General features: G+C 48.1%; 1 protein-coding gene across 1 annotated transcript in view; it reads left to right on the top strand.

Moving 5' to 3' along the window:
- The first annotated feature begins 1,400 nt into the window (after positions 1 to 1,400).
- Positions 1,401 to 25,246, top strand: part of NAA60 (N(alpha)-acetyltransferase 60, NatF catalytic subunit) — a 28,884-nt gene continuing 5,038 nt past the window's right edge. Inside the window, exons 1-2 of the mRNA XM_006874901.1 lie at positions 1,401 to 1,506; positions 24,268 to 24,383. Of these exons, the coding sequence (XP_006874963.1) occupies positions 24,274 to 24,383 (110 nt within the window). The 5' untranslated portion in view covers positions 1,401 to 1,506; positions 24,268 to 24,273. The remainder of the gene's footprint in view (positions 1,507 to 24,267; positions 24,384 to 25,246) is intronic.

Below are 25,246 nucleotides of genomic sequence, written 5' to 3' on the forward strand. Positions count from 1 at the left end.
GTCATTGAAACTCATTGCAGCATGGCAATAGCTCTGTTTTAAGTTGCCGAGGTTCCACGTGATCCTTACCCATCTCTGGCCACACGCCGCCATCCAAGGAAGGCAGGGAGGGAGGAGATCGGCTGGGGATGAACAGATCTTGCCTGCACGCTACACCAGGACGCCCGTAAAAGTTTAAATGTTTTAATCTGCAATAAGATTTCTTATTCTTGGATAGGAATGAAAGCCTTTTGTTGTTGACAGTGACCAGGTAGATTTGATTCCAGCTCATGGTGACAGGGCACAACTGTCCCCTAGGGCTTTCTCAGCTCTATTATAATCCTGGAGTCCTGGTGTGCTGGCTCCTTCTCAGTCAGAAGTGACTCCTCAGGTCTTAACAGCAACAATGTAATCTTTATGGGTTCATTTTTCATTTGTGTGATGATGGCAGTGTATTACCAGATCTTTTTCCCGAATTTGAACCACCAATGCTTTGCTCAGCAGATCGGCTCTCAACCGTTAGTACGTTCAGGGCTCCTTTTAGGATTTCATCATGTTACCGCTTGACTGTAAATAAGTTCGTATTCCAACCTTTGGTTTTTGTGAACCATTGAGGTTATTTGAAAGCAAAGAATAAAAATCTCAACACAGGCTCCCTGGTTAGTGACAGCCCTGAAGGGCCTATCTGTGGACCCGGACGGTCGCTGTGGGCTGAGGATGCCTGGCTCTGTCGCAGGGTGCTGCTGCTGGGCTGAGGATGCCTGGCTCTGTCGCAGGGTGCTGCTGCGGGACAGCTTGAGGTGGCTGGGCCTCAGAGAATCAACCCAAAACACAAAGCACGGAACTGTCAACCAACCACAGGACACCGAGAAGCGATCCCCGAGTTTACGAGCCCTCTTGTTGTGTGCCATTAAGTCGGTTCAGAGCCCTCTTGTTGTGTGCCATTAAGTCGGTTCCGACTCCTCGTGACCCTATACTGGGTTTCAAAGAGCCGCCCTGGAGTTTAGCAGTCCAGTGCTCATCTTACAGCACCACATCAGGACTCCTTAGGGCCCTTAGAAGATCCCCCGAGAACCCCAACCAGGCGGGCCTCCGGGACCCGGCTGGAACAGCGCCCCTGTTTTGGCCCAGCGAGCCAGGTTCGGAACCTGAAAGCGGACTGGCCTGGCACATCAGCGCACTGCAGGCTCTCCGAGCCTCGGGAACGCGCCCCATCCCCTTCCTCAGCGCCCCCACTTCCCATCCCTTACTCCTGAGTGCAAAGCTTAGCCCATTTCCAAGATGGCGGCAACGGCCTCCGGGTAGGCGGGGCCCCACGTGGGGGCCGGTGGCCAATGGGCTTCCGTCTTACGCCTCCGGCCCGGCGTGGGAGGCGGAAGTGCCGCGGGCCGCCTCCGTCCCGGTTGCGGGTCCTGCCGGTTACATAATTCGGCGCGGGCTCGGCAAGGCCTCACTTCCCGGCTTCCTGGGACTCCACAATGCGCTGAGCCCCACGACGCCCTCTGCTGCCTCCGGCTCCCACCCAAGGTGAGGTGGCGGGACCAGGCCTGCGGCGGGGCGGCCAGGGGTCGCCAGGGGGGCGGGCGCTATGCTGGCTGGTGGGTACTTGGAGGTTGGGCGGGGGTGGGCACCTTTCTCTGGGGGTACTTGGGAGCCCATCGAGGAACTTCCGGCTCCAGGTCGTGTAGTGTCAGAGTCCCCTGACATTCACGAGGGGTGAGGAGGCGGCCCCGGCGGTGTTTCAGATAGTAGCTTAGCTGACTGCACTGATTTCCTGGGGGACCCTACCCTGTCAGACCCCTCAAGACGAGCCATTGGAGAAATTTGAAGCAAATGGACATTATGTCTATTGTTACTCTCTGGGGTCTCGCTTAGGTCAAGGACTGGGGGGCCTTCACCTGTCCCCGCCCGGCCTGGCCCCCACCTCTCTTGCTACTTGTTGCACCGCCGACTTGTGTGCCCTGTTGTGAACTAACAGCCTGTGTTTCTGCCTCAGTCGCCTGTGGGTCCCTTGTAAATTTTCAGACCAACCGTGCAGATCGCACCCCATCTGGGACCAATTGCTTCTCGCTCTTGTGGACCTTGTGCTTTGCTTCTGCACTGGCCACCCCGCAAGGAGTCGCTGGAACCTGGAGCGTCGCTAGGGTGGTTTGGCAGGAAGAGGTCTGGGGAGGCTCTGGGTCTTCTGGACCAGTCATAAAGAACAACCGATACCTGTGTACCCCGAGGATGATGGAGATGGGAGTTCACTCGGAGGAAACGTGGACAATGCTTTTTGCATTGTTTTCATTCTGCCTAGCGCTTGAGCTGTCTGAGTTTGTTCTGCTCATTGGTCCTGCAGGAAAAGGACGACAGCCCAACAGACCAGCTCCCCCAGGTGGCTGGAGTGATGGTCAGTCTGAGCCTTTGTTGTTGTTGTTAAGTGCCATCAAGTCAGGTCCGACCCATAGCGACCCTGTACCATTTCCACGTGTTTTCTTTTCACCAGCACCCTGGAAGGCATGGAACCTCTAGTGAATGCTTAGCTGATCAAACAGGAGAACAAATGTCACTCCCAAGCCCACCTGTAGGAATATGGTAGCTTTTTTTGTGTGTGAAAGTATACATAACAGCATGGTCACCCAGCAGTTTTTTCGGGTACAGTTCACTGACATAGATTACATTTTTCAAGTTGTGCAATCATCTCCCTTTCCTTTTCCTAATCATCCCATCACGATTAACATAAAGTTGATGACTCCTAAGCCTTCTCTCCCTCCCAACCTGGTGAACTGGTTGGTGTCCACCAGGAGTACATTCAGTATAGGACAGGGTAGAGCTGCCCCCACAGGGTTTCCTAGGAGTAGATTGGCCCAGTTTTTTGTTCCATGAAATTGCTGGTAGGTTGGAACCATTGATCTTAGCAGCCAGATATTATCCCAAGAGGGTTCCTTCCCACCCCTGTTGTTGTTAGGTGCCATTGAGTTTGTTCTGACTCAGTGACCTCATGCACAACAGAACAGAACATTGCCTGCTCCTATGCCATGCTTACAGTTGTTGCTACATTTGAGCCCATTGCTGCTGTCACTGCCAATCCATCTTGTTGGGGGTCTTCCTCTTTTTCTCTGACTTTCACTTTACCAAGCATGTTTTTCTTCACCAGGAACTGGTCTCAAGTATGAGAGATGAAGTCTCGCCATCGTGGCTTCTAAGGAGCATTTTGGTTGTCCTTCATCCAGCACAGATTTGTTTTCTCTTCTGGCACTTGTGGTACTTTTCATATTCTTCTCCAACACGATGACTCAAATGCATTAATTCTTCTATGGTCTTCCTTATTCATTGTGTAACTTTCATATGTATATGCGACTATTGAAAATTACCGTGACTTGGATCAGGTGCACCTTAGTCCTCAGATTGACATCTTTGCTCTTAATCGTGTATAACAGATTTGTCTACTTTAATAACATCTGCTGAATTTCCTGACTGCTGCTTCCATGAGTGTTGATAGTAGATCTAAGCAAAATGAAGTCTTTGACAATTTCAATCTTTATCTCTACTAATTATAATATTGTATATTGGCCCAGTGGTGAGGATTTTTTTTTTCTTGACATTGAGTTGCAGCCCATATTGAAGACTTTGATTTTTATTTTTACCAGTCAGTATTTTAAGTCCTCTTTGCTTTCAGCAAGCAAGGTTATATCATCTGTATATTACTCTGGTGGTGGTCACTGTGGCGGCGGTGTGCCATGGAGTCGGTTCTGACTCATACTCACTCTGCTTAGGCTTACCCTAGTAACCATTAATAAGCTTTGACTTCTATATATTTGCTTATTTCAAAAAGTGAGATCATGCAATATTTGTCCTTTTTGCTTCTGACTTATTTGGCTCAGCACGTCAAGGTTCACCCATGGAATGACTGATGTCCGTGGGGACGATTTCTCTTTATGGCCGAGAGTAGTATGCTGTTGTATGTGTCTGAAGAGGCTTCAAAAAGTTCATGGAAAAATGGAGTTGAAAGATCATGGAATTTTCTTGCAAATGTTTTGACTGTTCCTTGGAGATCATGTTTTGCTTATCCATTCATCTGATGATGGACATGTTAGTTGTGTCCACCTTTTGTGGCCCTGTTTTTGATGGAGAGGTGAGTGTTAGGATCCCTGTGGCCATCATACTGGCTGGCCAAGGAAGTTTTGAACATGATTAATTAAGTTAAAAGGAGTTTATTGTCCCTGTGTTGCTTTAACTAGAAAAGATGGGATTAAAGGCTAGAGGAAATTTAAGTGTGGCTGGAATATAAATCCCAGTGATCTTTCCAAATGGGCAGATATATGATGGTGGTAGAACCTAGACTTTCCAGGGTGCTGTCCCCATTCCAGGGTGCTGTTTCCATTAGAATAAAAGTGCGAACAGCTCTCTGAGAAGGAGACGGTATGAGCGTCTTCTCCATCGGTTGTGGTTTGCTGAGTGTGCCTCCCTGACTGTCCAAACCTGCCAGGTCTCTGTGAAGAGTGCGAAAACCTGTTAAATCACCAACTCAAAGCATTGGTTTGTCGTTATCGGTATAAGCCATTACTGCTGAATCAGCTCCAACTCGTCAACCATAAAGGACAGAGGAAAACTACCTCATTGGGTTTCCAAGGCAGTAAATCTCCACAGAAGCACATTGCCACAGCGTTCTCCCTTGACGCTGCTGGTGGGTTTGAACCACCAACCTTTTGGTTAGCAGCCAAGTACGTTTTAACCACAGCACCACTAGAGTTTCTTGGCTGTCAGTGTGCCAGAATGAAAATACAATTTTTTTTTTTTTAATGTTTTATTGTGAATTGTGTGATAGTCTACATGGGAGAACATCAGCTTTACATTCATTCCATCATCTATCATTTCATTGGCATAGTTACCATCCTGTCCATGCATCCTCACCCAACCAAAGGGTGTACCCTGTAAGCCTGCACAGCCCCCCCCCCACAGTCCTCAGCCCCTTTCCATCTCCTGATCCCGAGTCCCCAGACACACCATCTCTTGACGTTGTCTTCTCTGCCTCCATCTCAGGCCTCACCGCTTCTCTGGGTAGGATCCCGCTCTCTGCTTTTCGCCATTGATGGTCCTAGGGTCCTCCGCTCCTGGACTGAAAAGTTAATCACTCCCCTCCTTGCTACAAAATGTCCACCTTTAGATTTCCAACCCTCACAATCAGTCCTGATAACAATTATTCACCATTACATCACAAGAGACCCATCTGTATTTCGTTTCATCAGCCCTTCCTGGACAAGGTGGACACTATTCACTGGAGACTCTACCTTCCTCCACGCCCTTTGAATCTAGGTTCCCTCTTGAAAGCTTGTAAGCCAGTCACTTCTTACCTTTGTATCGCTCCCCCCATTTTGGGTAGCCAATGTCCAAGTTGCCCATCCCTGTCTATCTACCCTTTGTGTGGAGGGGGTGGGAATAGTTCTTGCAGCAGGGACTTGTTTCCTCTTTTGAGCTACTGCATTTATAGGTGTAGGTCATGTTTATCGAATTGTATCAGATGACGCTTTTTTCCTCTTCTTCGAGTTGAGCTCTGTTTATCCAGTCATTGAAGCCAGATCAAATGGGTATCATCTGCAAGTGTGGGTGGAAAAATACAATTTTAAGGAAAGTTCTGTGTGTGTGTGTGTGTGTGTGTGCCTTACCTTGAGTCTCACCCAGCAGTAACTTAAAGTGACCTTGTCACCATGTTTCTCTAAACCACACCCACTCCCAGCCAGTGTGGAGAATGTCCTTAGCTGTGACTTACAGAAGTTGCTTAGCAACCACACGTCCATGGCTTCTGGCCGGAATGGCCAAAAGTACCTGGTTGTTAGGAGAGTTACAGAATAAGAGCTACACCTGCAATGACATTTCTGTGGTCCAAGAAGGATGGTGCTGGCGGTGCGGACTCAGGTCTCATGACTCAGAGTCTGTCCTCCTTTAGTCTGATGATACATGTTTCAACCATGTGGAGACAGTATCCTTACAGGAAATGGACACTCTGGAAAGAGTTTTAAAACTCTGGAGCTCAGGTCATTGAAAGCTGGCTGCTTACTAGGCAGCTTCTCTGAATAGGTGGTGCCTTCAAAACTAAGGCGCTCTGGTGATGCTGTGGGTTGAGTGTTGGGCTGCTGCTAACTGAAAGGTCAGGCGTTCTAACTCATCAGCTGCTCCGCTGGAGATAGCTGTGGCAGTCTGCATCTGTAGAGGTTTACCGCCTGCGGGGAAGCACCCTGGAGTAGTTCTGCTCCGCCCTGGCGGGTTGTGATCAGTCAGAATTGACTCCACAGCAGGTTTTGAAATAGGGATTTGCATCCATAAGTAAGCTCATCTCCATTATCTACCTTTCCAGAGACACCCCAAATCCCTCATGGCTTCTGCTTCCACCCATGGGATGCGCACACTCCCAAGAAAAAGACTGATTTGTAAAGCGATACTAGAAGTTTGGAGTCTCCTTCTGGCTAGCTTTAGATGCTTGGGTTGAACCAGCAAATACTTCTAGGGTCCTTTGAGGCCTATAGAGTAGGGCTCCTTCCTCACACAGCATGACCTCTGAGAGGAGCTAGCTGACAGGGTGATCTGAAGCACAGGTATCTCACACTGCTGATCTGAGAGATCTGGTGGTGCAGTGGGTAAGCACTCAGCTACTAACTGAAAGGTCCATGCTTCCAATCCACCAGCCACTCTGAAGAAGAGTGACGTGACCGTCTGCCTCTATAAAGCTTTACAGCCTTGGAAACCCTATTCTGTCCTGGAGGGTCACTATAAATTCAAGGAGCCCTCGGAGGCAGGGGCTAAGGGCTCGGCTACTAACACTCAGTCCTTCAAACCCGCCCCCCCCCCATCTGCTCCTCAGTAGAAAACACCTGGCCACCTGCTCCCATACAGATGGCGGCCTAGGAACCGTGGGGCCCTTCTGTGACGCCCAGGATTGTCGAGGGTTGGAATCAACTCCACAACAATGAGTTAGATACTTGAAAACCACATGGTAGGATTAATATCTGGCTGCGAACTAAACATTGCTCAGTGCCTGTGGTGTGACAGGAAGGGAGTTCTGACCAGGGAGCCAGGGTTCTCTGCAGGAAGTGGTTTGGGGGTTCATGTCAACAGCAGAAGCAGTGCATGATGACGCTCGTGTGGTCCCTTGGCAGTGGCTGCCAGAAACTTGATCATCACCTCAAGGTGGCTGCAGCTTGAGGGAGAGCAGGTGAAGGTCACTCAGTCCTGTCAGCATCTCAAATTTCTGGCCTTTCCCCGCCCCAGACTGACTCCACAGAGCTGGGAGGGCCCGACACTCCAAAAACTGGTGGTGATAACCACCTATGAGTGACAACTTAGAGACTCTTTCATGTCTTCTCAAACTTTGAGTAGAATTATAACCCATTGGCCCCAAAACAGACTCTCCAAGCTCCGACTTTTATAGCCCATAGCACCACATTTTGTGAAGTGATGCCAGAAATAAACGTTTTCAACACAGAGTCAAAGTGATAATGAAGCAAAGGGAGGTGGCTGTGGAAAGAGACACAGAGCACATGTCTTGTTCCCTTTGCTTCCAGAGGGAGACCAAAGAAAGGAATTTTGTTCCCTTTAACAGACCACATTCAATTCTTCCAAGTCAAATTCTCATTATGTAGTTATTGTTTAAAATCAGACTGTATTCCTCTCTTCTCGTTGCTGGTTCAGGGTATTGAGACTTGAGCCCATCTTGAAAATAACTATCAGAGGAAAGTATTTTCATTTGGTCTAGTACAGTGTGCCTTGTTTTACTGTGCTTTGCAGATAGTGCATTTTTTACAAATTGAAGGTGTGAGTACCATCTTTCCAACGCTCCGTCTCTGTGACCCGTTTTGACTGTTGTCACAATACTTCAACCTGAGTCTAGAGTCTGCATGATTTGTGCATGCCCTGGGAAACCACAGGATGCTGCTGACTCACTTTGCTGCAACACCTGCTCTACCCGCAGGGTCCCTGAAGTCTGCCGGTGGTCGGAAACTCTGCGGCAGCAATGTCCCTGTCATTCTTGCTACATTCACCAGCGAGTAGTCCTTTTGGATACTTTTTTCTTCCCTTGTGTCTTCTGGGGGACATGGTCTGTTTGTGCTCTGGTTGTAAATTCTTCAGAGATTGTTTTGCGCTTTGTTATGTCCAGAATGTCTTGTTGCTAGTCTCACCTTCTGCTACTTTTCTCTTGTCACCTTTACTCCCAAGTCACTGTGTTTCCTCTCTGTTGTGATTGTTGTTAAGTGCTGTTGAGTCGGTTCCGACCCATAGCGACCCTGTTTAGGGTTTCCGAGGAGCAGCTGGTGAGCTTGAACCGCCGACCTTGCAGTTCAAACGGCTTTGCAGTCTGGCGCATTAGGTATGCTTAATTAGGTATGATGCGCTGAGTGCCATAAAATTGATTCTGACATAGAGCAACCCCATGTGGCAGAGAACTGCCCCACTTCATTTCCTAGACTTTCGTCTCTAGGGGAGCAGATCACCAGGTCTTCCTCCCATGGAGCTGCTGGGTGGGTTCGAACTACTGACCTTTCAGTTACATTTTTTATCTTTTTGTTGGAATGCTTGCTATACCATCATTGCATGGTGTCCCAGTCCTCCCACCACTCCAGGTGGTGGACTCATGTCCTCATCAGGCAAGGAAGTATCTGAATCAGTGGCTGTGAAGTCATTTCTGACTCAGAGTGAGCCTTGGCTTAGAGTAAACCGGCTCCATAATCTTTACAGAAGCACTTTGCCAGACCTTCCTTTCATGGCGTTTCTGAGTGTGTTTGAACCGCCAACCGTCAGATCAGCAACTAGTTGTAAACCTTTTGCGCCACACAAGCCCACTCTTAGTCAGAAATGGTACCTTGTAGTGAAGTCCTGGTGTGGCGTTATAGGGTAACCACACGGTCATCACTTCAAACCATCCCCCACTCCCAGGAACCCCTAGACTATGAGTTGGAAGTGACTTGATAGCAAACAACCACTGCCATCGCCATAATCACTGGTTGCTATGGGCCATTGCGTTGATTCCTACTTAGAGGCAAACAACCACTGCCATCGCCATAATCACTGGTTGCTATGGGCCATTGCGTTGATTCCTACTTAGAGTGACCCTTTCTCCCATGGAGTGACTGGTAGATTTGAACTGTGACCTTGCAGTTAGTAGTCCAACTCTTAATCCATTATGCTACCAGGGGATAAGTGAATTTTTAAAACAAAAGCCACAGAAGACCAGCAAATGTTGCCGTGCAGTCAGTCCTGACTTGGGAGCAGCCCAGTGTTACAGAGAGCTGTCCCTTAGAACTGTCTTTACGGAAGCAGAACGCCATGCCTTTCTTCCTTGCCACCGCTGGCTGGGGATTCAAACAGCCAATCTTTGGGTAAGTTGCTGTTGTTGTTAAGTGCTGTTGAGTCGGTTCCGACCCCATAGTGACCCTGTATAGGGTTTCCAACTTTGCAATGCAAACTGACCTTGCTGTCCAGTGCTTATCCTATAGCCCCACAGCAAGACTAGGAGATTCTTAATTTTGCTTTATATTGTATGTGAGTTTTTATTTTACTGTGAGTATGCGTTGTAAAACAAAATAGATTTGAAAATAGCATTCCTTCCCTCAAGGAAACAATATGTGTTAAAAATGGAATATTTTAGTGCAAATAGCATATACCTTCTATGTTTATTTGCCAACTACTTCTCCCCCCACACCTCCAGGAAGTGTTTTTTTCTCAATGCACTATGATTGTTTTCCTTACAACAACATGCATTAACAATAAATAAATAAAAGTGCTTATGGAAAGCGATGGGGAAGAAAATAGGTTGGAAAACAATAGAAGACTTGTCGGTCTGCATTTAAAAATGGGGTCCATTGTCTTTTAACAGATACACTGGAACCCTTACAAGGCTTTACAGGTCTGTTCTATGTCCGTGTCCACAGTCACCCCCTCTTTGCTTCACTGCTGTGTTGCATCAGTGTTCAGGGCATTTATCTCTGGCATCGGTACACAAAAGGCCATGCGATTCCAAGGGTATGGGATTTAAAGTTCGCGTCTTGGAGAGTCTATTTTGGGGCAAAGGGGGCTTAATAATTCAACTTTTATTTTGAAGGGAAACTGTAAAATCTCCCAAGTACCTACTAATTTAAAACAGCCTGAGATTATTTTGAACATAGAATCAATGTTCAAAAGGCTCAAATAACCACCTAGAAGTCTTCATGATTATAAAAATAACCCAAGCTCAATGTCACAGAGCTCAAATGATAAACAAGTGACGTAGAATACACACTTTCCCCAAGATTCCAGAGGCTGATAGGACCTGAAACTCTTCTCTTTAAAAGTTTTAATAATAAATACATCTGTAACAAGACGTGCCTTTTCAGCAGTCTCCACGTGGACAAGCTCAGTGACATTGTGACCGTGTTGGTCAACCATTACCCTTACCTGTTCTCCAGTTTTTCTGCCACCCTTAGCAGAAGAAGCTCCATGAAGTAACTTCTCACAACTTACTTCTGTTCTGTTACAAGTTACCCTGAGGAGCAAATGATGTAGGATATGGGCCACATTTGCCATTTCTTTTCTTTTAAAGAAATCTTGTATTGAGTTTTTGGTAAAACTTTACACAACAAATTAGGTTCCCCTTTAACTCTTTTTGTACATATGGTTCAGAGAACTCTGTTGTCTCAGTGGCTTAGATGCCCAGCTGTTAACTGAAAGGTCAGTAGTTTGAAGCCACCAGGCCTTCTGCAGGAGAAAGAGGAGTTAGTTGCTCAGTGAACTGGTTAGATTTTCTACGTTGTGTCACTAGCGCCCTAATTCCGCTCCAGTGGTTCCAGCTCCGTTAATCCAGCTTCCCTGCTCCCACCTGACTTTGTCACTCTCTGCTTTAGGATCAATGTTGACGGCGTGGATTCAGACAGATGATTTTTTTTCTTTCTTTTTTAACTTACTTTATCAATTTCTATAGCGTGCTGGTTACGAGTCGGGATGCTAAATTCATGGTCAGCAGTTCGAAACTACCAGCAGTTCCGCAGGAGAAAGCAGAAATCTTTCTGCTCTCATAAAGATTTACAGCCTCTGAAACCCTATGCAGGGTTGCTATGAGTCGGAACCGACTCCACGGCACATAACCACCAACCACCACCGTTTAGCTGGTGTGGCACTGTAGGATAAGCACTGAACTGTTAACATCAGAGCTGCTCCTCAGAAACCCTATACAGGGTTGCTGTGAATCAGAACTGACTGAGGCAGGTCCCATCAACAGCGATTCTGAAGGAACTTAACTACAAACCCAGAGTGGAGGAGAAAACCAACCCCCACAAAGCCCTGTGAAGCCTTGAAAAGAGAAGAAAGGTCTCAGAGGGCTGGTCTGCAGAGCCTGGTGGCAGCAGAGCTAGGTGGCAAACAAGGCTTTGCAGGTTGCCCACTGGCTGTCTTCTGCCTTTTTCTCTTTGAAACTGAAGCACTGCAGTTTCCATTGCAGCCAGAGCTTCCTGCAACCACTGCAAATGCTCTGCCCAGGAACAAGAGAGCTCGCGCTTGTGTTCTCGCCCTTCCATGCACTGCCTTGTCTTTCCCTCACAGAGCAGCTGGTAGATTCAAGCCGCTAACTTTTCAGTTAGCAGCTTAACCCTTAACCCACTGTGCCACCAGGCCTCCTTTGCAGTGGTTCAGTGTTCAGCTAGCTAGCCCAAAGGTCAGAGGTTTGAACCCAGCAGCCACCCCATGGGAGAAAGGTGTGGGAGTCAGCTTCCGTAAAGAGGACAGTCTTGGAAACCCTGAGGCAGAGCTCCATCCTAGAGGGTTGTTGTGAGTCGGAATTAACTCATTGGCCCTACTGACAGTGTCCTTCCAAGACCCAGCTGAATTGAGGAAGTGTCAGGGCAAAGGTGTTTCATTCTAGGCTGCTGTTAGAAGCCTGTTCAGACCACGTCTCACCTGTCCCCTGTTGTATATGCTGTCTTTCGGGTGAACCTGAGAGCCGGAAGTGGGGGGCCCCAAATCAGCTCGCCTGACCCCTCATTCCCAGGGTCGTGAGGCTCATTCCAAGCTTTCAGGCCCGGTGACCATTCAGTATTGTTACTTTTCTCCTGTACTACAACCATGGTCTTTCTTTTTCTTGTAGTCCTCTTGTCCCAAACCTGATCCCCAGTGTAGCCACACCCAGAGGCGACCCAAACGAGAAGGACGCACCTTCCACTTCTCACCCATAGCCTGGTGGTTCTCCCTGGCAGAAGAGCCCTGAACTCTTCTGGTTCAGTGGGTTAAGCGCCAAACTGCAAATGCAAAGGTTGGCAGTTTGAATCCATCCGCTGCTCTGTGGGAGTAAGATGAGGCAGTCTACGTCCATAATGCTGCCCGCCTTGGAACTCCTGTGGGGCAGCTGGACTCTAGAGCCGTTCTGCAGGACGCCTGGGAGCCACAATTAGTCTCAGGGCAGGGAGTTGGAAACTGCTCTGGGTGTTCCTGGTGGTATAAATGTTTAACATACTCAGCTCCTGAAGGGTCTAGTCCATACAGATACACCTCAGAAGAAAGACTTGGCATCTTGCTTCCTCAAACCCAACCATTGAAAGTCCAGTGGACCGCAGTGCTGTCCTGACACACTTGAGGTGATCATGAGTCTGTGTTGACTCGGTGGCGACCGAGGTCAGTGAACTGCTCTGATGGAAATCCTCACAATGAGCCACAGTAGCAGTACCTTCAGAGACGCTTTCCTCCGGTGCAGGGGTGCCCGGTTGTACATTCACTGTGTCCTCCACATCTTGTCACAGTGCATACAAGAGAGAAGAGCAACGTGAGGAAATCTAACCGAGAACAGCATTTGCCCTGTCTCTTCTTGCCAAAGAGCCATGCACCAGAACGATCATGAGATGCCCTTTCCATGTTTGTGTGTTGGTAGGTGCCGTTGAGTTGAATCCAACCCATAGCGACCCTGTGTAGGGTTTCCAAGGGAGCAGCTGGTGAGCCTGAACCACCGACCTTGCAGGTCGAACTCCTTTGCAGTCTGATGCATTAGCCCCCAGTGCCACACCAGAACTCCATATAGTGCAGGGGTGATAATCTTTGTCTTTCCATCTCAAGACACTGGAGAGGTCAGCCTTTCAAATGCATGTGTCCCAAGTTCATGGGCCCGTGGTGGCAGAGGGTTCAGTGCAGGCCTCGGATCCAGGCCTCACATGCATCCTCAGAGGGACGTGTGATCCCAATTCTGCAGCCCTGTCTGTGGACACTTGATCTGAACCCTGGTCTGGTGGCCTCCCTTAGTGCGTGTTGCGCATACACAGCCCTTCTCACCTGAGTATGAGGAGGTGCACCCTGTCTGTGGAGCGGCTCAGGGCTCTTTTTCCTCTACCCCATCTACCGCCCCCTCAGACTCTGATTCGGGAGGCCCTTCAGATGCCAGAACCAAGTATTTTTCTAGTCTGTTCCTAGGTGGAGTCCAAGAGGCCACTTTTTTGTTTTGTTTTAAACTTTCTGTTGTGATTTGAGTGAGAGTTTACAGAACAATTTGGTTTTCCATACCACAATTCCCACATGTCTTGATTCATGATACGGATTACAGTCCCCACAGTGTGACAGAGCTCTTCTCGCTTCCTCCCTGTGTTTCCCCTTCCCTTCTCCTTTCCTGCCTTCTGAGCCTTCTCCCTAGTGCATGCTGTCCTTTTGATCTAGTGTGGCTGGTGGTTCTAAGGAGCACGTGTCCCTGGTGTATTGTTCACCTTATAGGCTTGTCCGTCATAGGACTGAACGGTGAGCCACTGGGGTGAGCTCATTTCCCAGCTTGAAGGGCCAGAGTCTCAGGGGTTCACGGGTCTCTGCCTGACCAGTAAGCTTGGTCTTTTTTATGATTTGGAATTTTGTCCACTCAAAATCCTAACTCTATCCAGGACCTGCTAATGTGATTTCTTTCAGCGTAGTCAGTAGTGGTAGCTGGTCACCATTTAGTTCTGGTCTAAGGGTCATGGGGTCAGGGGTTTGTGTGGTCCATAGTCCTTTGGACTAACTGTTTCCATTTGCCTTTGGTTTTCTTCATTCTTCTTTGCTCTGGATGGGGAGAGACCAGTAGCTGCACCTTAGATGCCCAATAGCCACTTTTCAACTGACCTGTACTCTCTGGGTTCAAGGCTTTCCCCTTGAACTTCCTGCTCCCCTGAAGCCCTCCCACCCCAAGGCCTGCCTGTGCAGGTGTTCTACCAGCACAACTTCCAGGGTGCATGCTTTGTGTACAAGCTGATCTTCAAAGTGGATCCCCATCCATTGAGCCTGTTTGCTTGAAGTTACCCTTGGAGAGGAATGGAAGACTTTCTTGGGCATTGGCGTGTTCTGTGAACATCCTGCTATGATAGGATGGAACACTGCCAAAGCTCAGTCTCTCCCTTGCTCTGAGGAACTTGTGGGTCTCGGATGAGGTTTGGGGAAGGACACAAATGTACTGATCCATTGCCCTCTGTCTGTGACCCGGGAGAGGGGACGTACCTGCTGTCTGCCCAGCCTGGTAAATTTGAAGGTACTTTGCATGCTTATGAATGTGCTGTTTGCCATGGAGTTCCTCAAGGGAAAGAAATCATTTCTGTGAGCTATCAGGTAGTAGTGCTGGAAAGTGTTTACCTTTGCACCCCAGGATGCCACCCCCAGTGTGGGGGTATGCCACCCCTGCACATTCATTGCTGTGGACCTAGAACCAGAGCCTGGCCCTTGAATAACGTTTTGATAAATGAATGACCAAGTAGCTTCTCACTTGTAATGGAGGGCAGTGGAAAGTCTGGCTCTAAGGGAAGACTAGATCTGGACCTGGGACTTGGCCAGAACACCTGTTGGTCTTGTTTGTTTGTTTAGTTGGTTGGTTTTTAAAATCCAGATATAATTAACCTTCAACATTCATGGAAGCAGTAGTTAAGAAATCAAGTGATGTATTGCTGCAAAAGACCTCTTTAAAATGTTGAAAAGCAAGATGTTAATTTGAAGACTTCAGGTGCTCTGAGACCCAAGCCATTGTATTTTTAAGTACATCATATGCTTGTGAAAGCTGGACAATAGATAAGAAAGAATTGATGTCTTTGAATTATGGTGTTGGCCAAGAATATTGAATATTACACCATGGACTGCCCGAAGAATGAACAAGTTTGTGTTGGAAGAAGTACAGCCGGTGCTCCTTAGAAGTGAGAAAGGCAAGACTTTATCTCAGATACTTTGGACATGTTGTCAGGAGGGACTGGGTCCTGTGAATGAGCTCATACTTGGTAAAGTAGAAGGTCAGCGATTAACAGAAAGAGCCTCAATAAGGTGGACTGACGCACGGTTGCCCCAGTGGGTTCAAACATGGCCGCGACGGGGAAGACGGCGCAGGCATGAACAGTATTGCATTCTGTTGCACACAGGGTCGCTGTGAATTGGAGCTGACTTAAAGGCGCCTGGCACGAAGCAGTGTAATAAACCTAGAATCAAATGCACTGATCTGTGTGTTCGAATCCATAGGTTTGATGACCTCCCCAACATGGCGTCAGAAACTCAGAAAATGCCCTTGTGCCCCATTTTAATCTTCTTTTCCTTTGACTACTTTCTGATTTCCCTCATCAGTTCTACCATTAGCCAGTTGGCTACCATTCCTTGAAAACGAATACCTCTGGTTTTATCGATCTGTGTTTGCAGGATTGTGTTCAAACTGCACATGGCCAATACACAAGCGAAGAGCCCTAGTGAACCACTATGTTGGCAGTTCAAAACCACCAGCCACTCCGAGGGCAAATGATCAGGCAGTCTGGTTCTAGAAAGATTACAGCCTCCGAAACCTTAGGGAGCGGTTCTGCTCCGTCCTGTAGGATCGCTGTGAGCTGGAATTGGTGTGATGGGAGCAGGTTTGATTCGGGTTTAATACACAGGCTCCTCTGAGCACAAATTGGGTCTTCAGTGGGAGGCTGTTTGGCAGTAGCATGGTGTGTGGGTGTTTGTTGTCACTCTGTCAGCTATTCGTCTTCCTACTCTGCTGATGTTTGAGAAGAGGCCCAGGCGGCCATGGGGATGGCATCGCCGCCATCGGTGCTGCTCAGTCCAGCAGGGAGCCTCCTTCATCACTACCCCTCCCTCTCCTTAGCCCATTTTGCTCATGACGTTCCTTAACGTTCATGATGGCGTTCTACATCGCCCACAAGTTTAGTCTTCATATTCTCCCCAACTTGTCTTAAGAGTCAAAGTGTAGAGATCATGATTCTTGGCTTTTCAGGCCCAGCAGACCCTGCATTCTGAGAAGCTCAGTGTTCCAGAGGGGCCTCACTGTCCTGGGAAGCCAACCAACCACTTCTACACAGCCTTCATCTCCAAACCCACCCTCTTTGCCCCATTCCTCCCTTTTAAACTTCCCCGGGCACACGAGCCACCAGATCTTCCTTTCCACATGCCCCCTACCCCGCTCCACCCTCTGCAGTCAGGACTGGGACAGACCTGAGCTTCTTCCTCAAATAGATGTGATGGGTTTCTATTTTTACATCGAGGCATGTAATGAACTGGCCTTTGAAAACAGGGAAGAATTTTGAGTAAGGATGCCAGAATCCACAAATAGCTTTGTGGGTTGGAGCCCAGTGTTTTTCTTGAAAGTTGGACAAAGTACAAATACTGCCCCTTTGCTAAAGAGCCTGGTCCCAAGAATGCTGTTGTTCTTGTTGTTAGGTGCCATCGAGTTGGTACCCACTCATAATGACCCTATGCACAACAGAATGAAACACTGCCCGATCCAGGGCCAACCTCAAAATTGTTGCCACACTAGAGCCCATTGATGCTGCCACTTGGCCAATCCATCTCGCTGGGGGTTTCCTCTTTTTCTCTGATCCTCCACCTTACCAAACATGGTATCCTTCTCCAGTGACTGGTCCCTCCTGACTTTATGTCTGAAGTATGAAACGAAGTTTGGCCATCCTAGCCTCCAAAGAGCACTCTGACTGTACTTCTTCCAAAACGGATCTGTTGGTTCTTTTTGGCAGCCCATGGCACCTTCAATATTCTCCTCCAACACCATAACTCAAAAGCATCAATTCTTCTACAGCCTTCCTTGTTCAATGTCCAGCTTTCGCATGCATATGAGGTTACTGAAAACACCATGGCTTGGGTCAGGCGCACCTTAGTCCTCAAGCTGACGTCTTTGCTCTTCAACACTTTAAAAAGGTCTCGTGCAGCAGATTTGCCTAATGCAATACGTCATTTGATTTCTTGACTGCTGCTTCCATGAGTGTTGATAGTTGATCCAAGAAGAATGAAGTCCTTGACAACTTCAATCTTTTCTCCATTGATAAGAATGTTGTTTATTAGTCCAGTGGTGAGGATTTTTGTTTTCTTGACATTGAGATGTAATCCATACTGAAGGCTGTGCTCTTTGATCTTCATCAGTAAGTATTTTAAGTCCTCTTCACTTTCAGCAAGCAAGGTTGTATCATCTACATATCGCAGGTTGTTAATGAGTCTTCCTCCAATCCTGATGCCACGTTTTTCTTTGTAGAAATAATAGCTTTTCGGATTATTTGCTCAGCATACAGGTTGAATAAGTATGGTGAAAGAATACAACCGTGTCGCACAACTTCCTTAATTTTAAACCATTCAGTGTTCCCATCTTCTGTTGGAACAACTGCCTCTTGGTCCATGTACAGATACCTCATGAGCACAATTAAGTGTTCCGGAATACTCATACTTCACAGTGTTGTCCATAGCTTGTCATGAATCACACAATCAAAAGCCTTTGCATAGTCAATAAAGCACAGGTAAACATCTTTCTGATACTCTCTGGTTTCAACCAAGATCCATCAGACATCAGCAATGATATCCCTCGTTCCATGTCCTCTTCTGAATCCGGCTTGAACCTCTGGAAGTTCTCTGTAAATGTCTGCTTGCAGCTGTTTCTGTAATACCTTTAGTAAAACTTTACTCGCATGGGACATCACAGATATTGTCCGATGATTTCCACATTCCGTAGGGTCACCTGTCTTTGAAATGGGCACAAATATTTGTCCACATAGTTGTTTTCCAAATTTCTTGGCATAGATGAGTGAGTGCCTCCTGTGCTGCCTCACTTTCTTGAAAGATTGCAATTTTTTATTTCATCAGTTCCTGGAGCCTTGTTCTTTGCCAATTCCTTCAATGCACCTTGGACTTCGTCCTTCAGTATCATTGGCTCTTGATCATATGCTACCTCTTGAAACGAACATCAACCATTTCCTTTTGGTACAGTAACTGTGTATTCCTTCCATCTTCTCATGATGCTTTCTGCATCATTTAATAATTTGCCCAGAGAATCCTTCAATAACAAAAGTCAAGGCTTGAATTTTTTCTTCAGTCCCCCCAGCTTGAGAAATGCTGAGCGTGTTCGTCCCTTTTGGTTTTCTGATTCCAGATCTTTGCACAGTTGTTGTAATATTTGGCTTTATCTTCTCAAGCTGACCTTTGAAATTTTCTGTTCAGCTCTTGGACCTCCTCATTTCTTCCATTTGCTTTAGCATCTCTATTCTGGAGAGCAAGTATCAGTGTCTCTTCTGATACCCATTTTGACCTTTTCCTTCTTTCTTGTCGTCTTAATGACTTTTTGCTTTCTTCATGTATAATGTTCTTGATGTCATCCCACAACTCTGCTGATCTCAGGTCTTTAGTGTTTAGTGTATCAAATCTGTTCTTCAGATGATCTCTAAATTCAGCTGGGATATAGTCCAAGTCATATTTTGGTTCTCGTGGATTTGTTTTCATTTTCTTCAGCTTCAGTATGAATTTGCATATCAGTAATTGATGGTCTCTTCCACAGTCTGCCCCTGGCCTTGTTTTCACTGATGATATGGAGCTTTTCCATCTTCTCTTTCTGTAGATGTAGTCAATTTGATTTCTGTGTATTCCTTCTGGCGAGGTCCATGTGTATCGTCCTCTCTTATGCTGTCTAAAGGTATTTGAAATGAACAAATCATTGGTTTTACAGAATTCTATTAGATCTCCAAGGAGCTCTGGTAGCATAGTGGTTATGAATCAGGCTGCGAACCTTAAGGTCAGCAGTTCAAAACTACCAGCTGTTCCAAGAGAGAAAGATGAGGCTTTTTTCTCCTGTAAAGATTTACAGCCTCGGAAACCCTGTGTATGGTCGATATGAGTCATTTCCGACTCCACGGCACATAACCACCACCACCACCATCATGCATTCTCCAGCATCACTTCTATCACCAAGGCCGTATTTTCCAACTTCTGATCCTTCCTCTTTGCTCCCAACCTTTGCATTCCAATCACCATTAATGATCAATGCATCTTGATTGCATGTTTGATCAATTTCAGTTCGAAGAAGTTGGTAGAATTCTTCTGTTTCATCCTCACTGGCTTTAGTGGTTGATGCATAAATTTGGATAATAGTGGTATTAACTGGGCTTCCCAGTAGGTACATGGATATTATCCTATCACAGATAGCGTTGTACCTCATGCTGATCTGAATATGTTCTTTTTGACAGTGAATGCAACATCATTCCTCTTCAATTTGTCATTCCCGGCATAGTAAGCCATGTGGTTGTCAGATTCAAAATGGCCAATACCAGTCCATTTCAGCTCACTAATGCATTCCATTTCATTTTTGAAAGTTTCTAATTTCCTAGATTCATACGTTGTACATTCCACGTTCCCATTATTAATGGCTGTTTACAGCTGTTTCTCTTCATTTTGAGTTGTGCCCCATCAGCAAATGAAGGTCCCGAGGGCTTTACAACCACAGACTTTACTCCATTCACATCATCACGGTCAACTCTACTTTGAGGAGGCAGCTCTTCCCCAGTCACATTTTGAGTGCCTTCCAACCTGAGGGGCTCATTTTCTGGCACTATATCTGACAGTGTTTCTCTGCTATTCATAAGGTTTTCCATGACTAAGTGTTTGGAAGTGGTTCGTCACTCCTTCTTCCTAGTTTGTCTACGTCTGGAAGCTCATCTGAAACCTGTCCACCATGGGTGACCCTGCTGGTATTTAAAATACCGGTGGCATAGCTTTCAGTATCACAGCAACCTGCAAGCCACCACAGTGAAACAAACTGACAGATGAGTAGTGGGGCCCCAGGAATACTGGGGGGTAATTCTAAATCCCAGGCAGAGGAGAGACCAATTTATTATGACTCTCTGCCTTTACCATGAAGCTTGTTTTAAAGTTAGCCTTCTTAGCTATATAGACAGTAGAATGTACCCATTTTAAGTGTTTAATAGTTCAGTGAATTTTGACCCATGTACATAACCACCACTACAGTCAAGATAATGAATAGCTCTGCCCCCTCAGACTGGTGTCTCTGCTGTCAGTTCATGGCCAAGGCCACCTAAGAGAGGCAAGGGGTAGTGAATTTACTTGATACAGCTTTTCGATCCAAACTTGTCTTAACCCCCACCTAATGACTGGGTGGGACCATTGCAAAGAGGGTGTACATGACCCTAACGCCGGGATTGGTTAGTTTTGCCATCCCACTAGGTTTAATAGGAGCCATCTCAGAAGCAGGAATAGATGATCCCAGGACCACCAGGAAAGTGAACCATAAGGTGAGCGTGAGATCCCTACCTGGAAACGTGACGTGGAGGGGTGGAGCAGCTGGGGACTCCTGGCCCATGGAACAAGTAAAGCTTAGTGCCTATGGACAGGAGACTGGCTTGCAGAATGTGCCTTTTGGGCATTTACAAACTGGCAAAAGTGCTTTATGATACTTGCCCAAGCAGGGCAGAGGCTGAGGGGCCACCTGTCTGAGAAGCTGAAGACAAAAGCCAGCAGGCCTGCAGTACGGCAGAGGGCCGGAGAACTGCCGCATTCTAAGTTGTTTCGGATCCTGAATGTACCCTGTTCCCTTCCCTAATGAGCCCCATAATCCAGGATTGTCTGTGAGTTCTGTGGCCATTGCAGTGGATCATTGATCCCAGATGTGAAGCACAGTGCTGTGGGAGGGGTGGTTGGGGTCAGAAAAGGGCAAAGAAGGGTGGAGGCATGTCTGACCTCTGCCTCATAGGAATGAGTTGGCCTTGAGTTGATTTTGAGTTTGATTCTACCTCCTTGTGAAGCCAGAGGAAGTCAGACATGGCCTCCACACTCGTTTTGCACAAGGCCATGACTCTCAGCTCGTGTCCTCTACCCAAGGGCCTCTCTGTGGATCCCCAGACCCCGGCTCTGCTGGCACATTTCAGCACTAGCTTACCTTCATGCCCCCAACCCTGGTGGGGGACCAGCTCAGAGCTTACAGCCCCTGGTTATAAGCATCTGGTCCTGCAGTCCCCAAGAAAGCATTGGCACTTAGCTGATTGGATGTCTGGAGGTCCTGTATTGGGTCTCTCCCACCAAACCTGTAAATCTTGTGAACCAGGAGCGAACCCACCTAGGATTCCAAGTGTGAGCCAGTGACATTTGCTGAGAACTTACTGTTCCCAGTAAGGAAACTTCTAGAAGTACACTATGGTTGCTGTAATATGTGGAAGTGCTTCTCAGAGCTCCTGGTGCCAGATGCTAGTGGCATTTAATCCAGTCACCCAGAAATCCCACCATGCATGTCGGAAGCAGCCTCTGGGACGACGAGAAGTTGTTTGGTCTTTTGTGTTCTTCATTTGGTAACATTTTCAAACTTCCTCTAAAGTAGAATGAGACGCTTTTATGTACCCAACATCCAGATCCAATAATTCTTAACATGTTGCCACTTTTGCCCCCAATAAATTAAATTGCAGAACATTCTGTCATCTGGCCCCTACATAGCTAGTGTGCATCTCTAAGGAATAGGGACATTTTTTACATGTAACCACCATGCTGTTCTTACTCCTACCCTAACAAGACTTAAAAGACATCTTGGTTTTCCCCGTGGCTCAACTCTCAGCCACACAGTAGACAGACCTGTAGAGGTCTTTGACACTAGGAAGGTGCACACCCCTCAGGAGAACGCTTGGAAAGGGATAGCCAAAGAAAGGCCCCTGGAAGGAAATGTTACCCTGGGTATTGTAACCAGTGGTATGAAACAAAATGTATATTGATTGTTGAACAGAAAACCAATTTGCCCTGTAAACTTTCACCCAAATCACAATGATAAGTTAAAGGAAAAAAGAGGTCTGGTTTGGTTTTATGTGTCTTGTCAGATGCTGATTCTTTTAGAGTTTCTGAGGTCGAGTCTCCAGTGAATGGTCTCAGAGCCCTAAGGGCATGGCACGGTCAGGTCCTGAGGGAAACCACTTCTGATGAAGATGAACCTGAGCTAGCTTGGGACCTCCCACCTCCCACCCTTGAAGTCAGTGCTGAGAACGACCTAAGTTAGGGATCAGAGCAGAGCTCCTCAGAATGTCAGCGTCTGCCCTGTAAAAGGACAAGGTGGTGCTGGGCGATGTTCCTGGGAGAGAGCTGGACCATTTCAGGTATTTGGTGGATAGTCAGACCAACAGTGCCGGGCGCTGCCTCCACATCAAACCTGGTTCCCAACAATCTTCAGCCCGTTCCAGTCTCGGAGTACTGCTGGGAAGGATTGCTCACAGAGGTCAGTTAACCAGAGTTAGAGAGGAGGCTCGTGGCCTGCTCATAGTGACCCTGCTAGGGCTTCCGAAGAGCGGATGGTGAGCTTGAAACGCTTCCCTTGCAGTTTAGCGCAGTGGCCCTCAATGCCACAGCAGGACTGAGAAGAGGTTGTAAGTAGCGTTGGCTCAGTGGTAGAGCTGCCTCCATCCATGTGAGACTCCCAGCTTGGACTCCCAGCCCGTCCAGCTCAGGCGCAGCTGCCATCTGTCTGTCCATGGGTATTGCTGTGATGCCAGACAGGTTTCAGCAGAGCTCCCAGGCCAGCACAGACTAGAAGGAAAGGCCTGCTGAATCTACTCTGGAAAACCAGCCAATGAAAACCCTTTGTCTGGATCACAGCAGTGGATCCACAAATGATCCTAGGGATGGTGCAGGAGCGGGCGCCATCTTGTTCCCAGTGTGTGTGAGGTCGCCACGAGTCGGGGGCTGACTACTACAACAGCTGGGAGACCACGCTCCCTTTGTCAGGTGCTGGTGGTGCTGAAACCCTGAGAGGAGGGACCTTGGGGCAGGACACCACAACCCAGTCATAGATGAGTGAATGTGCTGAGCTGGGCCCATGGCTCTTGGGGGTGGAGCCCTACCATCAAACATCTTGGAGTAGCAGGAATGGCCCTTCCCTGGGATAGCTGGTCCGGACCATCGAGTGACTTTTGGAAAGACCAGGTGATGTGCTACTGTAGATGCAGCTGTGCTCCGCATGGAGCCATCCTTGTGTGCGCACTGCTTTATGCAGTTGTGAAGCTAGGCTTCGTTGGGTTGGGAGCCCCTCCATGGTTGGGGTGCTCGCTGCAGCAGGAGGTCCATGGGGTGAGTCAGAGGTAGAGTTTGGTCACTGAGATCTGAGATTGTTAAGTGCCGTCAAGTTGGTTCCAGTCATAGGGGTTGTGAGAGCAAAATGCCTCATCTTTCCCACGGAGCGGCTAGTGGGCTCAGACTACTGACTTGGTGGTTCATGTCCAGTGCTTATCATACAGAGTCACCTTGCTCCTGCTCCCCCACGACTTCCACCCATGCATCTGCCGGGCTTCAGGGTGGTAGTGTTCTAGGTCCGTCCTGATTTCTGCTGTTGTCGCTGCTGTTCTGGGGCTGAGCCCACAGACCTCCTGAAAAGACAATGTAGATGTGCAGTTTTTTATTGATAACTATTTTTTATCCTAGTTTATTCTTTGCCATTGCTACCGATTCAACAGTCTCTACACCCACAATTTGGTGACCCTGATGCCATTCTTCAAGTTGGCCAACCATCCTCCCCCTCCTTCTCTGAGCTCCTCCATGGTTGTGAACACACAGCCCCCTGAGGTTCCTATCTAATTGGATGTTTTCCTTTTAATGGCCAGTTTTCAGAATGAAGGTGTTTCCTCTTTGGTCAGAGCCCACATTCGGGTTTTTTTGCTCCTTGTCCTTTTCTGCTTCCTTCTCCATTCCTCCAGTCTGTCTCTCTGTGTCCCCTCTCGTCATGCCTCCCTCCTACCTCCTTCCCTTTAGTCAATAAACAAGCCCGACTGCCCTATCAGGAGTATGTAGAATTATCTGTATTTAGAAGACTCGCTGGCTCCTATGGCCCTGCTTAGAATTAGAACTTCCTGTGTCGGAAAGTACTTTTTCCTGTCTTGGTGTCTGCACTGCCCTGTGACAGAGCCCTCTGCAGGCTACTGTTGGGGTCTTCTGTGGGGGGCTGGAAGGAGACATGAGAGGAAGAGAGACCTGGGCTCCCCGCATGCTGCTCTTCCTCCACCTGTGATGCCTGGCGGGGGATGGCGCTCTCCCCTTGCCTGCCCACACTCTCCCCTCTGCCCGCAGGTGTGAATGACAGAGGTGGTACCGTCCAGCGCCCTCAGCGAGGTCAGCCTGCGACTCCTGTGCCACGATGACATAGACGCCGTGAAGCACCTTTGTGGAGACTGGTTCCCCATTGAGTAAGTGGGGACCCCCAGCAGACCCTCCCAATAACTGGAGGCTCTGTAATCCCAAACCCTGCTCCCTGGCTGCTGGTGTCTGAGCCTCTGCCGCCCTGGCTTTCATGCAAGAGGGCATCTTTGGGGAATGCTAAAACAAAACCACTTCAGCAATTCCCTCCCTGAAATTCATCTAGAGAGATAGTGGCTCTGTGGGTTAAGTGCTGGGCTGCTACTGCAGGTCAGTGGTGGAATCCACTAGTCACTGCAGGAGAAAGACAGGGTGTCCGCTTCTGTAAAACCTGTGAGCAAGGTTCTGTGCCTCCCAGAGTTAGAGTCAGAATCAGCTCAGCAGCCCTGAGTTTGTGTGGGAGTACATAAGGAAGATGCCGTCCAGACTCTGTGGGCACTGAGTGGTGCCAGACTGGGTCTCGTGGTCAGTGTGGCCGTCTGTCCTTGCTGCTCCATGGGCCTGAGGCCATTGGTTCCAGAGAAGATGAAAGCGTGTGCTGCCCCATCCTGGCTGCAAGGCCGCCCAGCTGCACTCTCTCTCCAAGGGGTCACTTGGGGGTCAGAAGATGCAAACCGAGAAGGAGGATGGTGGGCAGAGCAGAGGGCTCGCTATTAGGGTGTGACACGCTCCTCCGGAAAGGCACCCAGAACTCACATGCCTGGTCTGTTTCAGAAGTGAGGAAGTCCCCACACTCACGGAACCCCAAGTTTCTCTGCCCTCTCTGACTGTGTGTGTCTTCCTCTGGCTGTGGTTGACCTGTGCCTTGTCACTGCTGCATCCTTGGGGTTCACATTAAATGTCCTCTACCTGGCATGCCGCTGAGCGTATTAGTGACTAGCCGTGGAGCCCTGGCCACGCCCCAGACCACCTC

Source organism: Chrysochloris asiatica, unplaced genomic scaffold, assembly GCF_000296735.1.
Source record: "Chrysochloris asiatica unplaced genomic scaffold, ChrAsi1.0 scaffold00305, whole genome shotgun sequence".
NCBI lineage: Eukaryota > Metazoa > Chordata > Mammalia > Afrosoricida > Chrysochloridae > Chrysochloris > Chrysochloris asiatica.